The sequence below is a fragment of the Gopherus evgoodei genome, chromosome 4 (genome assembly GCF_007399415.2).
Source record: "Gopherus evgoodei ecotype Sinaloan lineage chromosome 4, rGopEvg1_v1.p, whole genome shotgun sequence".
In the NCBI taxonomy this organism is placed as follows: domain Eukaryota; kingdom Metazoa; phylum Chordata; order Testudines; family Testudinidae; genus Gopherus; species Gopherus evgoodei.
The window spans coordinates 95,370,038-95,389,753 of NC_044325.1; the positions used below are offsets into that span (position 1 = coordinate 95,370,038).

At 36.9% G+C, this 19,716-nt stretch overlaps 1 protein-coding gene across 1 annotated transcript in view; it reads right to left on the reverse strand.

The window, feature by feature from the left end:
• DCDC1 (doublecortin domain containing 1) overlaps positions 1-19,716 on the reverse strand; it is a 426,134-nt gene that overhangs the window by 385,161 nt on the left and 21,257 nt on the right. Inside the window, 4 exon segments of the mRNA XM_030562124.1 lie at positions 2,885-3,047; positions 3,568-3,724; positions 5,275-5,553; positions 16,020-16,207. Of these exon segments, the coding sequence (XP_030417984.1) occupies positions 2,885-3,047; positions 3,568-3,724; positions 5,275-5,553; positions 16,020-16,207 (787 nt within the window).

The window sequence follows — 19,716 nt, forward strand, 5'->3', positions numbered from 1 at the left end:
AAGTAGTTTCATTGATTACAATAAGATTGCTCAAAAGTATAAATATTTGCAGGATCAGGGCCTAAGAATACATCATTGGGCTTCTATTCCTGTGCAGAAAGAATTTACTACTCATGTATGTTCTTGTTATCTATGTGTTAGCAACTCAAGTCTTGTGATAAACAAAATTATGCAGTCAAGCCAATTTTTTTCCGATCTTTTAGATGGTGCTTTTTGTCAAGCTTCTGGCGGCTAGGGGAAGAGCACCGTACAGAACATATTAATTTCCTCCCACATACTGTAGCTATTTTTTTAAAGATATTTTTGACATACATTCTACAGATAAAACAAAAACATAAATTAAGATGATTATGGAATATATACAATTTTAAAGGACAAAATTTAACCTGAATTCTGGTGACCTGGTATAGGGAATGCTTTTGAATTATTTATTTTAGTTTGGCAATATTATTAAACTTGTAATGCAGACTGTAAAAAGGCCTATTTGATGCTATTGGTGGAGTTTCTATTTATATTGGTGACTTTTTCCTGTTATACTTACCTAGTGCAGCCCTTTTAATGGACACACAATATGTTACTCTGTGCCCAAGCTCACCTACTCTTTCTTTTCTCAAAAGACAAGGCACATCTGCCACCTGCTCTAGTCTGTGTCCCAGCAACAACTGTCGAGCAGTAAAAAGATTGATTATCAGTCAAAAACCATTGCACAACACCAGATTTTGGTAGGTTAAGCTTGCTGATCCAGCAAGGGATGGTGTGAAATTTTCAGTAATGTGTGCCAACATTTTGGTGCTAAAAGAACAGCAGTGCATGTCACAGTGAAACACTGCCAAAGATATGCAGACAAAGCGTAGAAGTTTTTGTTTTGAATTTGGCTTGAGAGAGAGAGAGAGAGAGAGAGAGAGAGAATTGCTCAATCAATTTGAAAATCCTCTCTTAACAACAAGTCATGTGCATGGAAAACTATAATAAAAGTACCAATGCCCTGAAGATTTTATAACAAACTATAGCAATGGCTGTATAAAAATATTACAATAATATGAGCTTCATTTCAGTATCTCCTATGAGACAAAATAATATTTATTTAATATTATTGTTTAATGAAACAGTAAAATTCTTCTTATTAAATCTTAAAGTGTATTGGTGTGACTATGCAACACATGTAACAGAAAAAATACTAAGATTTGTCTCTCTCTTATTGTATGCATAGACTATTAATTAAATAAATGGTAGTCAATGGATCGGAATCATATTCAGGGTGATTTTCATATTATCTGTAACAACCTATCATGTGCATAATTGATGATGTAGCAGATAGGCATATCGTATCATAAATATAATTTATGAAGTTTTTATGGAAGCAAGATGTGAATATATTTACATGATATGGCTTAGTTGTTGGACTAAAATCTAAATACTTTAATAACTCATGAATAGCTCCATGAAAATAAAAATAAAAGGCATATTTATAGAATTTAAGTCATACGAGCAGTTACTGGTCAATATTTGTATTTATTCATTGACATTTCTATAATACTCATCACTGTCGTATCCATTTATATAAGAGAATTACCACTTCTAGGTGAAACTAACATTATACTAAAGCAACAACTTTCTGTAAAAATTACAAGCTATTGTTGTCCTGAAATTTTTCACTTAGCAGTAAATATATTTGTGCTAGAGACTGTTCTTTCAAGGTAACAAAAGTAATTTTAAAATTACTGGGGAAAATAAACCATTGGTGCTTTTAAAAAGAGAGAAAGAAAACATAATTATAACTATATAAGAAAAGGCTAAAAATTCTCTTTAGAGCAAAGACATGTAAAATGTACACATTAGTTAAATTTTATAAAAACATTTATTTATTTATCCCAAGATCATTGTTAAATGCACTGCATTGCACTTTTAGGCACCACAAGTATTTTTATAATCCAAAATAAAAAAAAAACAACAACCAAAAAAGGATTTCATTTTTGTCTTGTTGGAATGGCACACTGGTAACACAGGCTGATCCTTAACAAACATAAAATTTCCCAGTCAGTCATCTGGCTTTCTGTAATAATTTAGCTAGCTAATTTTTATTCTAACATTGTAGCTTATCATAAATGCCAGCTGTTTTGATGATTTAATAGAAAGTATTTAGTAGGAGTATTGTGACTTTGATACAGAACACTATTTAAGTTAACTTTGTAAAACTTCATCAAAATTAATTGTACAAATCCCAGAATGTACTCCATCATCTTAAAATATGAATGAAAACAATATTTACATCCAAATTTCCAAACTAAATGAGTCAGAAACAGCATTATGTGTGTGTGTACAAATATCATTTGATGATTGTACTGAAAAAGGGATGAAATAGAGTGGGGAAGCTTTAATGTTTGTAATGAACAATTTTAAAATAATAAAACATTCACATCTGAATGATATGTACATGTGAGTGTAAATATTCGAACTTGTTGTATAAACATCCCAATAATTATTTTAATGATTTTTCATAAAAGTCAAATGACTAAATTAATAAATGCACTCTGAAATGCTGAACTATTTTCTTCCTAGTGTAATAAGGCTAATTAATTGTGTCTGTTAGGTGTCACTGAAACTAAAGAGTAAATTCAATAATCTCTGATTTAATTTATTATATTTTTACCATTTAACCTCCTGCAGGCTCCCTAATGTCTATTCAGATCTATATTAAATTAAGCACCAATGCTAATGAAGGGCAATAAACATGGCTGTCAGTAGATTTTTCTTTCATTAAGCACATTATCCTCTTACTGAGCTCTAAATGAGTAAACATTAGTTTTGTTAAACCATGCAAAAAGAGAGGATGAAAATCATTTTTAATTGCACCCCTGAAGCCATATAATATTTGTTTTTTTACCTCTAATTTTTTTGAATGGATCTAAAAAAGGCTCTCCAGTTGAAATATAAATGTCGGCATCATGGGGTATGTCTTTAGGTTCTAGTGCTTCAGTGCCGTCTGCCAAGAACACTCGTCGTGCAGCCATGTTCAGATTCAGTTTTTCAGTGCACTCTTCCAGCAGCTAAATGAAGGCAAGAGGTAAGGAATATTGATTGCGACAGAAAAATATATTCACAACATGACCAACATTTAGTGAAAGGATAGGACTAAAAATTAGAAATCCATGCTTAAATGACTTACCAACCACAGTAACTGCACTATAAGTAACTTAGTTTTTTTGTAATCTTTGCTGGCAGTTAGCTGCTAACAGGATGATGAAAACACAGTAGATAATGTAACATTACAAAGAATTTTCAAAAATTACTATTTTTAGTCTCACACAGTATTGTAATTTGTTATGAACTCTACATTTTACACTCTGTAACTCTATTTATTTGAACAGTGTTTATACTGTAGTATGTGTTAATTATTCACTAATTTTATGTGTATTTTATATGTATATTATAGATATGCTGGAAAGGAATAATTTTAATATTAGCTCATTTTAAAATAAAAGGCAACTTCTTTCTTTACCTGCTGGTATAAAGCACAAACTATAAATAAAGTTAATGCATGTAAGAAAACCTTTTATTAGTATTTACCAGCTTAATGGATGGTACAGCAATCTTAGCAAAGATACTTCTTGTGCCATTCTTGTAAGCTGTTACTTTGATTACCCTTGGCTGGCATTTAATAACTTGGGGCACTTCAGATTCTTTCTGGGCAAGCTGGAATCTTGAGGAAGAGAACTGTGTACATCTGTTGCAAATAAAACCAATTTAGCTTGATCAGAGAAAAAGTTAATTTGTATTTTGTTGAAAGCATCTATTTCTAAGGTCTTTTTATATACAATTATGTAGAATTAACATTTCTAATAAAAACCTTTGATGACTCTTCACATTATAGATATTTAAATCAGAATACCTGAGTTTTTAATATACTATGTAAGGAAATTGAACTCCTTTAAATAAAATAGATTTAGAATGATATCCTTCTATCACATATTTAGTATATTTTAGATATTTAGCATATTTTATTTGTAATACACCACATTCAGAGCGCACCATTATAACTCAAGTATGAAGTTGTTATGCAGCATCTTCAGAGCCCTTTTTATTCTGGCTTTTATAAGAAAAAAGATCTCTTCAATCTTTAAAAATTAATCTCCAATACCACCAGCATTTGACTAAATGTAAATAACAAACTTGGTACTAGAAAAGTTAACAATATTCTTATTAGTGTTTTCAGTGCATAAGTCATTTTCTTTATAATTCAATATAACTTAATGATTTGCTCTTAGTTGAAAAATTAAGAGCTAATGCTGCAGCCTTCATTCAGGCAAAATTCCCACAGACTTTGACAGCAATTAGACTGTAGAATGGGCCTTATGTCAATGTTTCTGTTCTTTAGAATGCAAAATATATTCAATGCCATTAGCAGAATAAAATGAAATGCACTAACATCCAATAGAGAAAAAATATCCTCAAAACTATTTTTAAAAGGGTAATTCCACAAAAAAATAATCTATAGTGCTATTGTACTGTAAGGCTTTTCTTAGAAAACAAAGAATTTCTATTGCATAACTATAGGAAAGCTGCATGTTTTAACAAGAACATTGGTAATCTAAGGCCACAGTCCTGCACTGAGCTCTGTGTAAGTGCAAGGTCCAACCATAAAGAACTTAGAGCAGGTTTGAGGCCTAAGTATCTGATTCAGCTCCGCTAAATGAGAATCTTTCAAACAATTTTAAAGGGCACTGGATTGAACCTTTACAGAATAAGTACTTTTATGCCCATAACCATAAAGTACAGGTATTTGACAATTTCTAAGCTTCTCGCTCTGTAATGAAAGTAATAGTTAAAGGACTTTTTGTTCTATAAGATTTTTAATCCCTTATTCATACTGGTGGGCACTTCTTAACACAAATAGTCTCATTAAAGTCAAGAAGTTATTGTGTGAGAAACTGCTAACCCATGTGAGTAAGGAATTTAGAGTCTGACTCTTAGTGAAGTATTACTACAATTTATCATTAAACTGCTTTTTGTGTGAAATTATAAAAATATACACAGAGGGCTAATGGATGCAGTTTATGCTGTATATACATAAATTTATTATGTGCACATGCACACACACACGACACTAGAAATAAATCTTAAAGAATGCAATACATCTTAAAAATGAATAAAATTAGCAATGTCTTTTATTTGTATATTTTGGAGTATCAACTGAAGCATCATTATGATTTCTGTTGAAAGGAGAAACAGCATCAACAGTCACAGTTAAAAGCAACACAGACCAGCTTTGATTACCTTAGCTGACCTGCTGGAGCACTGAGAGGTCTGTTTCTCTTGGATGGCGATATAAGGCAGAAATTGTTTGTACTGTCTGATTTGTAGCTGCCTAAGTTTGATATTCTATCACTGCTCTGAACTGATTTTGTTTGATGTGTGGAACAATCTTGAAGTCCTGACCTTCTTGATACCACTGCCGATTGCAGATGAATGTTAGGGCCAAACAGAGGCTGTCCAGAGTTTTGCTTTCTGTCAGTATTTTTAATTGCTGTTTTTGCATAGGGTGAAATAAATTTTCTGAAAGTAAAATATGGAGAAAAACATAAAATTATATCCTCTTATGCTGGCCTTTTGCTTAGTTTAAGTAATTATTGAATCTGTGAGGTCATGGGAAAACCTGATAAGTGACAAGCATGGGTGAACTTATTTAATGGCAACGTACACTTGAAAAGTGGAAGAAAAGGAAACCAAATGATTAAGACATCAAGAAATTGTCATAATAATTAGTAGATTTTGAAAACAGTCCAAGACAAAATCTCAAGGAGGAAAATAAGATTTTCAATATGCTTTAAAACTATTTTTAAGATAACAAAGTCTTTTGTTTTATTCAACTTAGATATAATAAAACAAAATAACACATCACCGAAAAAAGTAAACTGAGATTCCATCAAATATAGCCCGAGATTTTCAAAGGGAGTTAGACAAAAATTCAGCAGGAATTAGGCACCTCAATCCTTGTAGTTCTTTTGTAAATCCCAGCCGTAGTTTCAATAAAAATGAAGTTTTACAAAATCCAATGATAAAAATATTCACTGAAATTGCAAAAAAAACAACCTACTAGACACATCAATCTTTTATAAAATGAATACACTTTTCTCTACAACTTGTATGGTTCAAATATTGCAGAATTGTGGCAGTGAATGAGTACCTCAATGTGAAATTGACTAGAAACAAAAGCAAAAAGTGCAAATTTACTTTCATTGTTTACTTTTTGCATTTCCCTAAGTATAGGCAAACAATATAACAAGTAAAATGTAAATTTTTTTTAAATGTTGCTTTAACAATCTACGATGTTACTAATAACAAAAATAAAGGCATTTCCAAATGATTTTTAACCTGTTCGTGTCCCCTTAAAATAGTTTTGTGTGTGTTTTGATTTCCATTTTGTTTTTGTACTAAGAAATCTGTCCTTTCCCCCACTACTAAACTCTAACCCTGAAGACCCAGGTTCAAATTCCTGTTCAAGTCATTCGTAAAAATGTGTTTGAATAGTTTTATATTAGCCCTCACTTGTGCATGTCATAAAACCATTGTCGAATTTAGCTCAATTAAGCTCTGCTTAAGCAAGTTCCATAATTAGAATAGCAGGAACTGCTGAAGGTCAAGACTGAGGAAAACTGAAAGAACTATATCTGGGGCAGGTAGCAGAACCCACCTGATTTATGCCTGAGTCAGACCAGTGCTAGTCTTGCTTCACTTAAACTATGCAATAAATTCACTTATAACATTAAAAAAATAACGATCATAAGGCAATTTTTTTAAAAAGAACAAAAATAGAGAATAAACAACAGATAGCTCTAAGTTTGAGACTAATATTATGTTGATGTCATAGGAATAAATGATGTAATGCACCACAAGACTGGCATTTTATAGATCCAGATATAGATCAGAATTTATTTTTCATTCACTCTTTTCTTACGACTGGAGGGTGTCTTACTAGTATCAACAGCCAAGCAGAAGCAACAGAAGAGTCTGACATGGTCAGTTCCTCACTCTAGCTTGCAGAGTTTCATGATTCATGAGTGTCACGTTGTTCTGATGAACTACAAGAGCCCGGTGATGTCACACCCACAAATTATAAGATATTTTTTGCACGTTAAAGTATTTCAACAATTCAAATATTATACATCAAAATACTGTGATTAAATAATGTTAAGATTCTGAGTTAAATCAAGAAAAAAAATCTATGTAGCACTATGGCGACAAACTTATTGAGGTACGTTTTGAATTCTGATTAGTGAGACAAAAAAGACATTAATATCTTGTAAATGTTCATTTTCCTGCAAGGCTGTCTTATGGGCCATTTGAAAAGTGAAGAAGATCTTATTTTCCTTTTTACAATAAAATCTACTAGATCCCATTACTTATTACTGAAAAAATAAATCCTTGGTACTAGTCCTTACTGAAGAGTGAATTATTTTGTTAGAATATTAACTGCCTTGGCTTTACCTCTGAAAAACAAACTAACAAGGGAATCATTTATTTTAGTAAAGAATTATTACTTCATATTTACCGCTAATGAATTTTAGAAATATTTTTCAACCACATACGCCACTTTATAAATGACCTGCTGGTGAATAAGACCATCATTAAAGGAAAATAGGTGTGAGACTAACGTAGGTAGCCTTTGTACACACTAGCATCTTCTTAAAATTTTCCATCATTGCACCATCATTGTTCAGTTTCACCAGGGTAAGAACACTAGTATACACAGGTGAGTCAACAGCACCCATATTTAAACTGGGGTGCAATCTACAGATGGTTAACATGCCAACAGTTACCACATTTGCTACCAACAGCAGACTTATACTTGAGGTAGTGCAATGTTGGGACATGTTAAGAAAATGCTAGTTTGGACACAACTCTAGCGCACAGTTCACTGGAGAATTAATATATCATAGGGTGAAGAGCTCAGCCTGTAGTGAAAAACTACACTATGTTTTTAGAGACTTTGTCATGTGATTTGTGAAATGACATTAAGTGCCATGGTAAAATGTATGATTCCTCACTCTTTATTAAGGCAAAAATCCTGTTCAGATCAATGTTAAATCATAGAATCTTAAATTATTAGGGTTGGAAGGGACCTCAAGAGATCATCTAGTCCAACCCCCTGCTCAAAGCAGAACCAATCCCCAAATGGCCCCCTCAGTGATTGAACTCACAACCCTGGGTTTAGCAGGCCAGTGCTCAAACCACTGAGCTATCCCTCCCCCCCAATCAAGCCAAAAGGTTGTAATCCCATGTTTGGGTGGCACAAGGAAACATGTTTGTGTAGGACTCCTGTAGTTCATTGTCTGGTTATGCTGAAAGGACAGGAGACATTTAACATGGGTTCAATCAGGCCACGACTTTATTATTAGATGCCTGGGACTACCCAGCAGATAAGTGTACAGTGCAGATAACCCCCATGTTTATTCCATAGTTACCTGGGGGGCTTTTACCAGTTCCCCCTCTTTTTCCATACCTGGGGAAAGGGGCTACCACCAGCTTCCCCTCTTTTTGCCTCTCGGCCCCTCCAGTAAATCCATTGCCGGGACCATACCGTCCACCTCCGCCTCATAGGAGGGTTAAAGTGGGCTATAAGAATGGGGGGTTGGCTTCCTGCCATACCAATCATAGAAGTCCCTAACCGCCCCCCGTTCACTCCTTTAACAAACACCTCTTTTTAAAAAGAACAGAAATACTTGTGGCACCTTAGAGACTTTGTTAGTCTCTAAGGTGCCACATATACTCCTGTTCTTTTTGCGGACACAGACTAACATGGCTGCTACTCTGAAACCTCTTTTTAAGTCCTTTTCCAAGCCATTTATCTGGTCACTGTATACCTTCCCTATGGAGTACCTGCAGTGGACATCTGCCACAAGGAGGTGCTATCAATTAGCTTGGCTGCCTCCTCCCCACACCCAGTCGGGTTCCCAGACATCTTCTAATGCTATCTTTTATATCAGTTAAAAAAATGATGGCACCTAAGACAGACAAGTGAACCCCATCTTCCCGAAACAACTCTGCTGCCCCATATACTGTGCCAGGATGTGAAATTACTGTCCTTCCTATGGTCCCAAGGAATTTGGCCACCTCCTTATTCACATACCTCCTGGTCTTGTCTACCCTGTGGGGGATCACGGCTCCCCACCAGACCCTGCACTGAAGTATGTCTGACCACATAATGTTAACTCTTGGAAAAACTACACTATTTTTTTAGAAAGCGACAAAGAGTCCTGTGGCACCCGAAGTGGGTACTCACTCACGAAAGCTCCAATACTTCTGTTAGTCTATAAGGTGCCACAGGACTCTCTGTCGCATTTTACAGATCCAGACTAACACGGCTACCCCTCTGATATTTTTTTAGAGACTTTGTCATGTGATTTGTGAAATGACATTAAGTGCCATGGTAAAATGTACGATTTTTCACTCCTTATAAAGGCAAAATTCCTGTTCAGATCAATGTAAAAATCAAGCCAAAAGGTTGTAATCCCATGTTTGTGGCACAAGGAAACATGCTTGTGTAGGGCTACTACTATTGGGTTTAATATTGAGAAAAAAGGTGGCCAAGAATTAAAGCAATAGGACAGACTCAAGATGCTTAAATGAAAGAAACAAAAGAATCCCAAATCCTGTGTGTACTAAGGTCTAAAATCTTTATTGCATATTTACTAGCAGTATTGAGGAAGTTTTTAGAGAGATGTTTGTAGTTATTATAAAAGCAAATTATTCTAAGCTCTAATTCATACACTTTAAATTAATTTAGATACAACATAGAAGTTTTATTTTACTATAAATTTTTCAAAGAGATTTTCAAACTATCCATGTAAATTTAACCAGGATACATATCAACCTATTTTTATTATTTAAGCACAAAACAATAGTATTTTTTAAATAAAAGAAAGCATTCTACCCAGTTTTGAGTTTTCTAAGACATAAATCTACATGAGGCTAACAATCCTATTCATAAGTGAAAAATGTGGCTACTTTGACAGACCCTGGTTCAATAACAAGTATGCAGGTTGAAGTTATCACACAGTTTTGGATGTGAATTCAACAGCAGGATAATGACAGTTGCCAAGGATTTGTTCTTGCTGTCGCTTAGTACCAGTGTTGCCTGTCAAATTGTCTTCTTTTTCTCATACAGAAGCCATAGAATTTTTATGGATAGCAATTACTTACAATATACAATGAAGTACATCAAATGTAACAACCACTCTTTAGCCCTTCATTATTTGGTCGTCTCTTTGTTATATCTAGTAATCCATTTTCACCTAAATTATTTATTTATACTGTATATTTGACAAGCATATATTTCTTCCTTTATATTTTTGAAGTACTTAAAACCTTGCTCAAGATATATAGCTATTTATTTTAATATTAATTGTATTTTCAGCTAAACTTTATCTTATTACTATTTTAATAGTAGTTAAACTTCTAGTTGGACTAACTGTAACTAGTACAATCTAGATGCCAAGCTAGTTTATATCTCTAAATATTTATCCTCATAAAACATTAACTGAGACTTAGCTATAACGGAAGTTCACATTGCTACCCTATCTTCCTCCAGGTATCATATACATGTTTATATAGACTTGCACTGATATTATTTTGTTTTGCCACCTAATTGTCTACTGCAAATAACTGCATTAATATAACCTTGTATTGACAGACCATGCCACTCTAGTAGATTTATATCTTTATCATTTTGAGTTGATACTGTAATGTACTCTCCATTGATTGTACTCTCATTGTTTCATTATATTTTGGTCTGATATCTTTTCTGCAAGAGGCTTGCACTGACATCATCATAATACTGTTGTGATAACACTATGTCCAATTTTACTTAACAAGAAAGTTACGACACAAATTATACACATATGGTAAAATCCCGGCCCTACTTAAGTCAGTGGGGATTTTGCCATTGACTTCACTGGAGCCACAGTTTCATCCCCATTTGGTAGTTATTTTTTTTAAATTCAATATCTTGCACATGTATATTTGTCTCAGGCATCACAAGAAGAAAGACAAGACACCAGGAACATGATTTAATGATGCTCCAATTTTATTAATTTAATCATATCTGGGAAATTATCTGGCAATAACTCATCCAATGCAGATCAACTTTCTTCTAGAATCTGTACCACTTGGAGAAGACTGCCTCAAGTCCTCACTCCTCCAAACCTTTAACCTGGTCCCAGCACCATTGCTGGGACCGCACCATCCTTCCCTCATACAAGAGTTGAGAGCATGGAGGAAAAGTGGTGGCCTCTCACTATACCAGACATTAAGAGCCACAATTTATGCCCCAGATTCTTTACACAATGCCCTTCCAGCTCCTGTTTATCAGGGAACCAGGATCCCTTTAAATAAGCATCTGCACTGGATGCCTGCCAAGGTACAAAAAGATGAACATTTTACTATCTCACTTACCACCTGGGAATAAAATCATGGCTCTGTTGAAATCAATGGGAGTTTTATTATTGACTTCAGAGAAGTCAAGACTTATCCCAGGTCTGTGGGTTCCTGAGGGGAAGATGAAAAAAATTCACATCACCCAGACCAACCTAGCAATGAAGGAAAAATTCCTTCCCAGCATACCTTCTGGGGGCCCAAAAGGTGATTCCCATGATGCTCAGAGCAGGACCCAGAAATCCAGTTCTATTGTAATCCCAAGAGTGTGGGGATGATGTGGGCTATTTCTCTCAGTTGCAGATTGGTATGTTAAACAGGGGAAAGGGCTTATAAATACTTCCCACGGCTGCACAGGAGCCTGGGTTACCACTGCACCCTTCAGTTTGACCAATAAACTCGGACTTCCTCCTGGTCACAATTAACTCATCCCTAAGCCCACAAGGAAGCACAGGTCCCCACACAGTCGGGGGCGGGGGGGAATCCTTAAAGGAGCCCCAGGATTTTTTTTCCTCTCACAATCCAAACAAAAGACTCCCCATATCTGAGACAGAGGAAGGAATGCAATAAGAACCATCTCTAACAAAAAAGGATCAGCACAGCTGTTACTAAATCAGCCAGGTAGAGGAGGCTCTCTTTTTAGCTTATCTGCAAGAGCTGCTGCATGTAGGCCACCTGGTCCAAGTTTAAGTTTTCAGTGTTGGTTATGAATATATATTCAGCCATATTTTAGCCGCACTAGAGACGTGGTGATAAGAAAGAAAGAAGTACTATTGGCATGGGGTACATTGTGAGGAATGGACTCCACAATGGAGGGCATCTTATAGAAACAAGTAGGAGAGAATAAGGGGGAGGGGTTTAAAATAAGCAAGTAGAGGGGAAGTTTATTTTGCTTACAATATAATGTAAACACGAACTTTATTTAAAAGTTAAACTACGGTTATTGGTTATGTTACAACCATTTCCTCAATACTTAGTTTTTTATTTAGTTAGATTATAAACTCTTTGGGAATGAAACAACAGGAAACAATGTAGGAACCACTAACTGGGCCAAGTTACTTTAGAGTATCGTATCACCAGCTACTCTCCTGAAGCACTGAGACAATATTGTGACAAATGTATAAACTAGGGCTGTCCAATCGATTAAAAAATGAATCACGATTGATTGCGTGATTAAAAAAATTAATTGCAATTAATCGCACTGTTAAACAATAATAGAATACCATTTGTATAAACATTTTTGGATGTTTTCTATGTTTTCAAATATATTGATTTCAATTACAACCCAGAATACAAAGTGTACAGTGCTCACTTTATATTTATTTTTATTACAAATATTTGCACTGTAAAAAACAAAAGAAATAGTATTTTTCAATTCACCCAATACAAGTACTGTAATGCAATCTCTTTAGCATGGAAGTTGAGCTTACAAATGTAGAATTATGTACAAAAAAAACTGAATTAAAAAAATGTAAAATTTTAGGGCCTGCAAGTCCACTCAGTACTACTTCTTGTTCAACCAATCACTTAGTTTGTTTACATTTATCAGAGATAATGTTGCCCGCTTCTCAGGGCGGGTGCAAGGATGTTTCGCGCCCTAGGCGAAACTTCCACCTTATGCCCCTCTCAAGCCTTGTGGAAGCCCTCCGCCCTAATGTGGCCCCCCGGGGCAGCTCCCCACCCACCTCCGCCCTGAGGCCACCCCCCCACAGCAGCTCCCCCCCTCCACCCTGAGGCGCCCACCCCCACGGCAGCTCCCCCCTCTGCTCTAAGGTGCCCCCCCCACGGCAGCTCCCCCCGGCCCGGGGAGCCATGTGGCAGTTCCTCGCACCAGCTCACCTCTGCTCCACCTCCTCCCCGAGCACTCCGTCGCCGCTCCACTTTTCCCACCTCCCAGGCTTGCGGCGCCAATCAGCTGTTTGGCACTGCAAGCCTGGAATGGAGAGAAGCAGAGCGGGGCAGAGTGCTCAGGGGAAGAGGCGGAGCAGAGGTGAGCTGGGGCAGGGAGCGGTTCCCCTGCATGCTGCGCCCCTCCCACTTACTTGCTGCAGGCGGCCCTCCCCACGCCCCCCTGCCCTAAGTCCTTCCGCTTAAATGCTGATGATGATGGGGGCAGCCGAAGATCTGGCCGCCGTGGTCACCACCGAAGGACCCAAAATGCCACCCCCCAAATGCTAGCACCCTTAGGACCGCTTAGGTCGCCTAATGGGTTGCACCGGCCCTGCTGCTTCTTGTTTCTCATGGCACTGTTGCAGCTGGCGAAGCAAGATATTTACGAGACAGATGCGCTCAAGATTCATATGTCCCTTCACGCTTCAACCACCATTCCAGGGGACATGCGTCCATCCTGATGATGGGTTCTGCTCAAGAACAATACAAAGCAGTCTGTTCATTTTCATCATCTGAGTCAGATGCCACCAGCAGAAGGTTGATTTTCTTTTTTGATGGTTTGGGTTCTGTAGTATCTGCATCAGAGCGTTGCTCATTTAAGACTTCTGAAAGCGTTCTCCACAGCTCATCCCTCTCAGATTCTGGAAGACACTTCAGATTCTTAAACCTTGGGTTCAGTACTGTAGCTATCTTTAGAAATCTCACATTGGTACCTCCTTTGCATTTTGTCAAATCTGCAGTGAAAGTGTTCTTAAAATGAACAACGTGGTGGGTCATCATCCGAGACTGGTATAACATGAAATATATGGAAGAATGCGGGTAAAACAGCAGGGGACATACCATTGTCCCCTAAGGAGTTCAGTCACAACTTTAATTAATGCATTATTTTTTTAATGAGCATCATCAGCATGGAAGCATGTCCTCTGGAATCGTGGCCGATGCATGAAGGGGCATACAAATGTTTAGCATATCTGGCACATAAATACCTTGCAATGCCGGCTACAAAAGTGCTATGCAAATACCTGTTCTCATTTTCAGGTGACATTGTAAACAAGAAGTGGGCAGCATTATCTTCAGCAAATGTAAACAAAGGTGTTTGTCTGAGCGATTGGCTGAACGAGAATTAGAACTGTGTGGACTTGTATGCTCTGAAGTTTGATATTGTTTTGTTTTTGAGTGCAGTTATGTTACAAAAATAAATCTACATTTGCATTTTCATGACAAAGAGATTGCACTATGGTACTTGTATGAGGTGAATTGAAAAATACTATTTCTTTTGTTTATCATTGTTACAGTGCAAATATTTGAAATAAAAAATAATACACACTGATTTCATTTACAACACAGAATACAATACATAAGAAAATGTAGAAAAACATCCAAAATATTAAATAAATTTCAATTGGTATTCTATTGTTTAACAGTGCGATTAAAACTGCGATTAATCGCAGTAATTTTTTTTTAATCGTGATTCATTTGTTTGAGTTAATTGTATGAGTTAACTGCGATTAATCAATAGCTCTACTATCAGATAATCAATATGTGTTTGTTTTAACAAAAGATGCTTACTTCTGTTCTAGGATTAGTCCCCCCATGCCAAGTTGTACTGTGTTAAAATGATCAAGTTTTGTTTACATCTTGTTAAAATACAGCATATTGCCTCCAAACTCTGTTCTCTGCGAAACAGTAAGAGCTTAGAAAGAAGCATAAAACTTTCTTTGTTAGTGAGCCAAGGATAAACTTTCTTACAGTTAAATAATCTTCCAAGAAACAAAAATACCTACTTACATTAAATGCACAAACGCATTAGTTAATGAACACTTGCTTCATTCACGATGCATCTTGTCAGGTAAGTTGCAGAGCTCCTAAAGCTTGTAGAAGAGGGCTTTCTTAGATTTCCTAAAGTGTGTAGGAGAAGGGCTCCATTCTGCATGAGGGAGAGGGTATCAGGAGTGGGCCACAAAGCTGATTGTGATTCCAAAAGCTCCAATCTCCCAATTTTCCCTTTTATTAAAGGAAAAAATAAACTGCACCAGATTGAAACCTGACTTTCCGCATGATGGGGGAGGCAGAACCAAGGATATAGTGGCCCCATCCCCCTGCAGCTACCCACAGGATGGGTTGCCCACATAGGGAAGTAAGGGTGATGCCTTATGCCATCTTATGCCCTTGCATGACTTGTATGACATATAAGGATTTGCCCCTTAAATATATATGTGCAACATCTTGTATCTTTTAATCATGTTTGTATATTTACATTATTTTTATTGCTATAATGACTTAAATTGACTATTAGGGCCCAGTTTGGCATGCCTGTTCCCCGCTTGGCTGGGGAATTCCAGGGGAAGGACTAATATCTAACCAAGTAAAAAATCTGAAAATCTGAAGAAGAGGAGGCCTTTGTTTTTACGGCTTCAAAGCCACAAAGATCACTAATTTTGAGATGATTAAAAATTTAGATAAACTAAAATTTAGATAGCTCAGCGTGATCTATGGCTAAAACATTTCTCTGTATCTGCAGTGTTCTGAGGCACTTTTCAGATTGATTAAAGGAAACTAACAGTAAATGTTACTGTGCAACCATGAAATTATCTTTAAAAATTACCTCTATTTTCAGCTTTAAACTGTTGCTAATAAAGTTATTTTTCTCAATTATATTCTTTGCAGTGTATCACAAAATAGTAAATTAAAAATCTTACCTCGGCAAATGATGTAAGTGAGAAGATGTGATGACTTTATTCACATACTGCTTCACTACCATAGTTTGTACACTGTTATGACATGAAGACGATGATGAAGTTAAGAATTCATTATTTCTTTGTGATGCCTCAAAAGTTGGACTGCAAGGTACATGAGCACTCACTGGCCTTTTGTCATTTGCCATTTCCTGTTTAGAAATGTCAAAGGCAGTAATTAAAATTAATACAGAGGTTTTTTTCCATTAATAGTTACAACTGAAACTCTTTGATTAATTAGCATGAACCCAGTCCAGTAGTGTCTTTTCACATGAGTAATCTAACTGAAGCCAGTATGAAACATAGTGGGTTTCTGAACATAGTAATGTTCAGTTTGGATGAAGGCAGATTGTATTTTGTATGTATTTACATTCTTAGGGAACAGAATTTGGAGATGGTGAGGAGCAATAGCAATTTGGAGGCTTAAAGAGAGAGAGAGGTGGAGGGATAAAAAAGTCTTCTCTATGGAGCTAGACTGGTGGATTTATCCAGAAATCCTAAAGGCTTGTTTTTGAGGTTTTGTAACTTACTAACAGTTTATTGTTGAAATTAATTTGGAAGGAATATTATTTCATTTATTATGAAATGTTATTGTGGAAGCTATATGCAAGACTTTCCAAAGTATAAGATTAAAGTGTTAAAAGATTCTTGCTTTTATATATACATAAAGCTAACAGAAGGAGAACCAATTAGAGTATGGTAATGAATTGCTCATGCTCAACCATGCAAAATATCAGAGTCAAAAGTTTATGTCTTGATCCCAAGAAGTGCTGAGCACTCACAACTCCTGTTAAATCAATGGGAGCAGTAGATGCTCGGCAACTCTTAGAATCAGGCATTTACAGATTAAGGCCCCAGTCCCACAAATAATTACTCTCATGCTTAATTTAAAACATGTATGTAGCCCCATTGGCACCAGTGAGACTACTCACATATATACGTCTTTGCAGGTTTGGAACTTTTTGTATATGTTTCAAATAAATATTATTTATTTCCAGAATGCAGAAACTGTGGAGCAGATCCTCATCTGCTGTATGTAGATTTCTACCTATTTTAGTCTTCGGAAGAATGTGGGAGATATCAATATTTTTTTAAAAAAAATAAATATTGTGTGTCTCTGTCTACATGAGCAGTATCATGCTGTCTCTTACACAGAAGCAAAGAGTTAACTCAATCCTGGATGGTTTTATAGATCTCCAGGAAGGGAGATAATGACTCTAACTCAACTGCCAGTGTTTAATGTACAAATCCACTGCTGGAATTCTACCTCTGGCCTCCTTAGTAAGATGCTTAAACTGGATTGATTAGGATCAGGAGTCCCACAATAGACAAAGTAACTTTGAGATGGATAAAAAAGCTGATTTCAGAGTGGAGAGACACTGACTGAGGGTCAGACTGAGGAAGAGACTGCAGGTATGAAGTCTGCCTCACCCAGCTCCAATACTGGAAGTACCTGGGACACAAGGGACCTATTTAAGCTTACAAGGAAAGACTAAGGTTTAAGTAAGATAACATGTGTATGGACCTTTTGTTGTTTTAATCCTTTTCCTCTGTGTTTGGTACATGCCTGAGGATAAGTAAATAATACTTTGTTTCAAAGAGGCTGTTTTGAGTCACTGTATTTTCGTACTGATCATAGGCTCCCAAAGAGAAGTCTAAACAGGAATCAAAACCCAACTAGATCTGCTGGGAAACACTTGGTAAATAGGGGTTCAAAGACCTGGAGACTCAGTCAAAGAGTGGATTGAATTGCGGGATTCGCCTCTGACCGAAGTTCAGACATAGCCCTGTCACTTGGAAAGGGTGCCCACCCAGAGACTGAGAGAGGGTACAGCTCATCCTGAACTGTGATAAACCTACTGTGTGCAAAACATTAATTTTCTTGTAGCCACTTCTATTAAAATGGGGAACTGAAGGTAAGGTGCAACACCTGTAGTTCAGAATTCAAAACGATCTGCTTCTCATGTTCTTATAACGGTTTTGGTCACTTACCAAAAAATAATAAATAACAATAATAATACCACTACCTAACGGGAAAGCTAAAGCAAACTTAATTAATCCAAGAATTTATAAAATCCCTTTTACAAATGAGGCTACTGACATTTTTTAAAGCAAGCCAGATTTAGCACTATAGCTGTATAAAAACTAACAACCCAGCGGATAGCAATAATTTCAGCATTTGCAAACGTTTTCTTTGTTTGCAGTGTGAACCCCTAAAAACACAGGCTAAATAAAAAAAATCACCACCTGAGAAGGATTTTTGAAATCAGGCCCTTTAAGGTATAGTTTATAATCACTCAGGGCCATATTCTGCCACCCTATATCATGCTGAGTAGTATCTTACCCCTTAAATAGTCCCAATGGAATTAATGGGAGTATCTGTATAGAAAGGCATGACTCAAAATGCCCATGGTGGCAGAATCTGGTCCTTAGAAAATGGAACAAGAAGTCTTTATTCTTTGTTTCTTTATTCTTAGAAATATCCTTGAACCGACTGTGATACAAGTTGTTACTCTTTTCCTCAATGTGGCAGGTGAGGCGGCTTCAGGGACTTAGTCAGGGAGCAGGCCAGCAGGTGGTTCGAGCAGGTCTGCCCTTGACACTCTTTCTAGCCCTTTTAGGCCTCTGGAGGTATGTCTACAATGCCATGTAAGCTCAGGGTTAGCAGAACTTGAGTTAGCAGACCATGGGTTTGTTAATCTAGGACTTGATGGTCTACACTCATTTGTAACTCCAGGTTAGGAACTGTTGAGCCCTGGGTCCCAACGTGGTGCTCCAGCGTCTACAGTGCATTATGTTGGCCTGAGTCCAACCACCCATAACCCAGACTTCCTAGCACCCTCCCAAAGTGTGGCCACTCTAGCCCTTTGTTTGTGATGCAGGAAAATCTGACTGCCCACCAAAACTGACTGTCCAGAGGACAAAGAAAGTCAGCCAGTGGGATTGTGGAATACTTTTGGCAGACTCCCAGAGCATGAGTCCAGTAGGGCTGCATCTACACTGCAAAACAATAGGGCTTGAACCCTGGGTCCTGGCTTGACTCAGGCTTGGACTTTCCACCCTCGTGGGGTCCTGGGACCGTGGGTCCAAGCCCTGGGTTAGCACAATTTTTGTGAAGATGGAAGGGGATTAGGCTTGACCCTCAGTTCGAATCTGGGCTTACAACAGAGTGTAGACATACCCTGAGATGAGTCCTGTTGGTAGCCTGGCCTGCGCACAGTGGTGTCCTGGTGCCAGTATGTCCAGCACAGGGCAAAGAAGACCTGATAGACACTGTCAAAGTCAAGTTTTATTTCCTGCTATCTCCTGTATAAAAACTCAGAGGGGTAGCCGTGTTAGTCTGGATCTGTAAAAGCAGCAAGGAATCCTGTGGCACCTTATAGACTAACAGACGTATTGGAGTCTATAAGGTGCCACAGGATTCTTTGCTGCTTGCATAAAAACTGAATTTCAATCAGTTCTTGTCTTTGTCACCTCTTTGCAGAAAAACTTCTGAAGGGTCCAGTCCTATTGTGGGACTTGCACAGTGTGAGGCCCTGATATACTGACATCTAAAAAGAGGTGAAAGATTTCATAGTTCAACCTGTTGCTCTCACAACTCCTACTTTAAAAACAAACTTCTCCAGTATTAATGCAGAATATCTGACATTTTGCTACGTAG